This window comes from Colius striatus, chromosome 7, assembly GCF_028858725.1.
Source record: "Colius striatus isolate bColStr4 chromosome 7, bColStr4.1.hap1, whole genome shotgun sequence".
Classification (NCBI taxonomy): Eukaryota; Metazoa; Chordata; class Aves; order Coliiformes; family Coliidae; genus Colius; species Colius striatus.
Genome location: NC_084765.1, coordinates 37,118,393 through 37,124,505, shown reverse-complemented (window position 1 = coordinate 37,124,505; position 6,113 = coordinate 37,118,393). Strand labels below are relative to the sequence as shown.

General features: G+C 44.4%; 1 protein-coding gene across 1 annotated transcript; it reads left to right on the top strand.

Annotated features, from left to right (window-relative positions):
- Positions 1 to 686: 686 nt before the first annotated feature.
- STARD5 (StAR related lipid transfer domain containing 5) lies at positions 687 to 5,752 on the top strand. The gene is made up of 6 exons (XM_061999828.1): positions 687 to 791; positions 866 to 915; positions 1,039 to 1,171; positions 2,465 to 2,582; positions 3,616 to 3,709; positions 4,340 to 5,752. Exons 1-6 carry the CDS (start codon positions 702 to 704, stop codon positions 4,485 to 4,487), a joined length of 633 nt encoding a protein of 210 aa, XP_061855812.1. The 5' UTR covers positions 687 to 701; the 3' UTR covers positions 4,488 to 5,752.
- The last annotated feature ends 361 nt before the right edge of the window (positions 5,753 to 6,113 follow it).

The following is a 6,113-nucleotide window of genomic DNA, read 5'->3' as shown; positions in this document are numbered from 1 at the left end:
ATGAAATCCTAGATCTGTTTTCTGGTGAGACTCTAAGCCCAGGCTGATAAGCATCACTGTGGAAAAGTTTCTATCCATAGCCTTTAGAAAACTTGCTTTATTACCTCCTGATTTAATTCTATTCGGTGTTTCACATGCCATTGCAATTTTTACACCTTTTTAAGCCTAAAATTGCTTCCCTCCCACCGTGTCATTTATATTAAAAGCATCCTGGGCGTTTAGCCCCGAACCGCGCTGTCTCTTTCCACGGGGTTCCACCAAACCATGTGGCCAAAGGCGGGACGGACGACTGCAGCCTCGTGTGGCCGAGTAGGGTGGCCGTATTTCGGCAGCAGAACAGTGGAGTCTCCGCCCCGGCGGAGTTACGTTTCCTCAGAGCTGCCTATCGCCTGGCGACTCTTTTCCCCTCAGGCTGCTGCCCGGCGGCTGCCGGAGGGGGAACCGGCTGTCCGGACGAGCCACACCACAGCCTCCGCGGCTGCGGGTTGGCCAGGATGGCCGTGCCAGCCCCTCCGCAGGCCGCTCCTGCCACGAGGCCGCGCTCCATGCAGCGCAGCACCGCCCTCCGCAGCGGCGGCCGGGCCGGCATCAAGCCGCGGCCCCTCAGGTGAGGGGGCGGTGCTGCCATGAGCCCATGGGGGCGGGACAGCACGACGGCCTCATAGGCGGCGGCGGCAGCGGCGGCTCCGCCCTGCCCGACCATGGACTACGCGGCGCTCGCCGAGGCGGCGGCCGAGAAGATGGGGCTGTACCGGCGGGACCCCGGCGGCTGGCGCGGCTGCCGGAGCACGGTGAGCGGCCGGGGCGGAGGAGGGGCAGGGGGGGCTGGCGCGGCGCGGCGGCTCAAGCTTTCCCCTCCCCGCAGAGCGAGGTTTCGGTTTCTTGGAGACCCTCCGCGGAATTCGCTGGGAACGTGTGAGTACGGCCGGCGCCCTGCCGTCGTTTCCCGGATGCCGTTGCGAGGGTTTCCCCCGCGGGGCGTTTGGGGACAGGCGATGTTAGAGCAGCGGGGTTTGGTTTCGTTTCGTCCCACCACAGGTACAGGGGCGAGGGGATGCTGACTGCCAGCCCCCAGGATATCTGGGAATGCATCAAGCCGGTGGCCGGCGGGCTCAGGACTAAGTGGGACCAAAACGTGAAGGACTTCGAGGTGGTCGAAGCCATCAGCGATGTAAGTGCCTTTCAGACTGCGGTGTTGTGTTCAGATACATCGGGCTCTGCAGACAGTTGTTGTGATGCATCATCAGGCGGCCAGTGTTGTGTGCAGGCAGGTAAAAAGCTCTCAAGAAGTCACTCAGCCTCTCTGTCGGGATCAGTCTGACAGTACTGGGATTAAGATTCTTTTTCTTCTTCATAAATTGCATATATTCTCTAAATAACAGCATACATTTCTGAAAGCAGCTGCGTATACATGCTTGGCTAAGTACTACGTATGTAAATGTATAACATTAAAGATTCCTGCACTATGTTTTGTTAATGCTGTAAGAAAAGCTGGGCATAAGATGTTTGTGAGGGAAGAGGAGGTTTGGAGTTCAGCAGCAGTGTTTGCCATGGGCTGTTACCTCAGGCTGTGTGTGTCTCTCACCATGGCAGCGTGTGAAGCTCAGCACTACGCCTGTCACACTACGCCTGGCTGACCTTGGGACCCAGAGCTTTACCCCAGTGTCTGTCATTGAAACAGAGATGATGTACTTGGAGAGTTAGAGATCAAAAGGGCTCTGTATGAGCAGCAGTTTTCGCTGCTGTGGTTATGCAGGCTTTTTTTTATGAAATATGACAGAACCTTAAAAAAAGACATTGAATTTAGATCCCTAAATCTGAAGTGGGTATAGGTGCACAGAGGCAAGCAGGTTGCAAACAGAATCAGTCCCAGAAATGTTTTTGGATGTCTTGGAAAGATTATTTTTCATGGGGATATTAACTAGAAACTGTGATTTTAAGAAGGCTGTAACCTGCCACTTGAAATTCATAGACTTTATCAGGCTTGGCAGCTCTGACCAATGTGGTAGAAACCTCTGTTTTGGAGACCCTGTCACAACAGAGCCTCTTCAGAAGGGGATGGTAGGGTTAAGGTTTCTGCAGTGTATTAAATCTGGTTATTGAGTTGTATCTCATGTGATGTGATCCAAAGAAGTTTTCTTTTTTACCTTCCTGGAAGGGAGAAGTGTTTTATCTGTTCTGTGAGCATAGATGTGCGAGATTTGCTTTTCAGCATACCTTGTAGTACTTGTCTTTAAACAACCTGGGAGCAATTCATTATCACTCATTTTTTCTCCATTATACTGTCTTCTGTCAACACACCATAGCACCTTTTGAGTGTGCTGATGCATTTTGTTGAACAAAGGGTGCAACAAGAATCCTTGATACAGTTTAACTGAAAAGAGTACCAAAAAGTAGAGGTTTCTTTCTGCTGTGCTTTTGAAAGGATCAGCTGACATACATAGCTCTAGTTTTTTGTTTCCAGACTGTCTCTGTGTGCAGAACCACAACCCCTTCAGCTTTCATGAAGATTATTTCACCGAGAGAATTTGTGGATGTGGTCATAGTGAAGCAATATGAAGATGGGACAATGCTATCTGCTGGTAAGATGCTCGTGTTCTCAACTGTTCACATTCTATTGGGAGATAACCAGCAGCTACTGGGAACAAATATAAAATATAAATAATATGCTGTTTAATAGTTGTTGATCTGATCGTGATCAGAAGATGAAATATTAGTGCTCTATTGACTTCGTTATTCTCACAGTATATCATTCATCTTAACATTCAGATAACAATGATATTGTTGGCCTGTGGCTTCTTCCCTTGCCATGCTTTTGAGATTGAAAAAGTATTTAACTTACTGTCAAGTTCAAGGCAGGGTATGTGTGTGCACCTCCTTGTTTTCTGAAGAATTTACAGAACTTTCTAAAAGGAGCTTCCTTGTCCCATTTAGTCTAAATCCTGTTTTAACAGTTTCTAGACTGCCTCTAGAGTTTGATGATGCCACTGAATAAATGTACCACTTCTCTTTATGGAAATAATTATTCTCATGTAGCCAACTAGCACTGATTTTTAAGGGGCTGCCACTATATGGAAGGGTATTTCTTTGTTTTCCACCTTCATCCTATAATTTAACAGTTACAAGTCAGTGCTTTTATTGCCCTACTGTTCAGCTGTTTCATTTTCCCATCCTGTTTAGGAATGCTTTGTCAGGAATTTGTCAACTTGCTAGAGTGCAGCTTCCCAGCAGTCAAGTGGCTTGTGTCTCTGGCATGGATTTGTTGGAAGGGACTTGAATGCCCGCTCAAGAAAAGCAATACTCTCACACCACATGGGTTCAATGAACCTCCCTCCAAGTGTCTTGATGCTTAGTTCAGAGCTCAGTAACAAATGCTTCTAAATCCAACACTTCTTTCATTTCTTCATTCCATGGCCAGCGTAGTTCCTTTTAATGTTCTTTTTCTGACCACATGTATGGCACAGTTCCACATTTAAAAGCTTACACTGTTGTTCTTAAATATATTCTCATATTCTTGAGAAGAGTTCGCTTCTCAACTGGTACCAGTTTGAGTACCAAGGACTCTTTCCCATCTTCTGTGAAAGTGAAAGTTTTCTTGAATGCTTTTTCTTACAGCTACCAACGTGGAACACCCACTGTGTCCTCCTCGGCCAAATTTTGTAAGAGGCTTTAATTATCCCTGTGGCTGTTTCTGTGTACCTCTTCCAGGGTAAGAAGAAATCTGTTTGGACTTTGTGTATTGTAAAGCCCTTTTTATCCATTTTCTGATCTGGTTTTGGCCACATGCGTTCTGTAGCTTTTTGGCAATAGCACATTTCTGTCTTCATTTGCCTGGTAATCATTATGACCAAGTGCCCTTTTTGCTCTCTTTTGTGCAATGAATTAGTCTCTTTTCATTTCCTAGAGAGAAATCTTTAACGTTACAGGAACCATCATCATGGTAGGATTCTCTTTGATCTCTTAAGCAGAGATTCAGCAGAACATTCAAGTATGGCCTTAATTTTTGGTAAATGAGTATCCAGTTGATGATTACATTGCCATAATACTTAAACAGAATCATGGACCTAACTAGTTTAACTGTAATTTGACTTGTGGAGGTAGCTACATTCACTGAAATTTAGAATTAATGTCTGCTGTTTGTTTAAAAAAAAAAGAGTCCTCTAAAAATATCTCTCATCAGACATTATGTATAAGATTCATTGTAAAATTCTTAGTATGTTTAAACCACTGGCTACAAAAGGCAGTGTGAGGTTAGTGGTTGGACTTGATGATCTTAGAAGTCTTTAGCAACCAAAACAATTCTATGTTTTTATGAAAATCACTTGCTTTGTCTTTGCAGGGAGCCAGACAAGACTCAGCTCCTCAGTTTCTTTCAGACTGACCTTGGTGGCTATCTTCCCCAGACGGTGGTGGACTCCTTCTTTCCAGCTAACATAGTTGGATTTTACAGTAACCTGAGCAAAGCTGTTAAGGGATTAAAAGCATGACAAGACCAATTGCTGACATCACCAGCTGAGGGCAGGGAAAAAACTGGCAGCTTCAGGGTAAAAATAGGAAGTTGATGTACAGGAATTTTTTACCAGTAAAGATACTTAGGAAAGGTGAAAGGGGAACAATGAATTGAGTAAAGTAAATTTTTAAAGCAGCATTTTCTACCCGTCTCTATGCAAGGCAATGCATTCTTTTCTCATGCAATATCTGTTATTTTCATAATTGTAAAAATATCTCACCAGAGGCTGGAGGAATCCTGGTGGGGGGAAGATGCACATACTGTGCTTTGTCAGTGTCTGCATGGAGGGCCATTGCTTAAATCCGGTCAGTGCTACAGCGTTAACCAGATGCAGGTCAGCCCTGTTTTGTCTCCTGTGGAACAATGTTCCTTCTCTAAAATAAGAGGTAGTTTTTGCTGCCAGCATTGTAGAGCTGCTAGGATGCTTCAATGGGTCCACTTCTATGAAATGGTAAAAGTCAGTACAAATTGGATTGTGTGGAGGGCCCTCTGGTTTGTTCCATCAGTCTTCAGTACTAATGATAACTATGCCTTAAATGCTGTGTTCTTTCTAAATCAATATCTGGCAGTGCAAATCAATTCACAGGTCTGTGGGCTGGCAAATAGACACTCTTTTTCCTCTCTCTACCAAAACCAGTGACTTCTACACTGTCATAAAACAAACCACACTGACGTAGTGGCAATAAATGATTAAGCACTTTTCTTGCCATTTTTTAAACTGCACATGTATGTGTTTTGGTCTCTTGTGGTGAAAGGTTTTAACAGGTAAATAATCTTTTCTGTGGCTCTCTTTTGACAGGCCATAAGGACATTGTTTTCTTTTTTTTTCCTTAAGACTGATTTGCCTCACAGCAATGTCTTGAGAAATCCGCCCCCCATCCTGTGTGCAATGATGTGTCCAGCTTTAGAAAATTTTCCTGGTGCTGGTTACTACAGGAATTTCAGACATTACTATAGATTACATATAAAAGGAAAGCTAATTGCTGAATTAGGAATTTTATATGCAGGTTGTGATTTTAGTGCTGTAACTCAATTATTTAACAAGGTTAATATGCTTTTCTTTCTGTCCCTGCCTTTGTTTCATATTTAGTATCGGGCATGGACTCACACACAATGTTTGCCACTGTAAATCTCACCCTGTGGATTTTTCTAGGAACCAGTTTTTAATCTAGTCTCCTTTGTGTACAAAGATGTGAAAACTTGTATGAGCGTGATGAAATAAATATTTTTCTGCTACATCTTTCTGGTTTTCCTGGATCATCATTTAAAGTGGTTCCTCGTGTACCTGCTTTGCCAGCAAGGAAACTAAAGATCCTCATGAGCCTCCAGCTCCCGAATTCAAGGGAAAAGTCTTCACTCCCATTTCCACTCCCCACTAACCAGGTATAAGAGTGTTCTGGTGAGAACACTCACCTTCCCACCTTTTTTTGCCCTTGGTTCATCCTTATTTCCAATTTCTGCTTTCTGTACTTGTGAAGAGTAACAAGTGCACTGAGGAGAGATTTGGGTCCTGATGTAATAGAGACTTGTATGTACTTATCTTGTACTAAAGTTGTCAGGCGTGAAATGCAATGTCTCAGCAAGTCTGTGCATGATTATGATT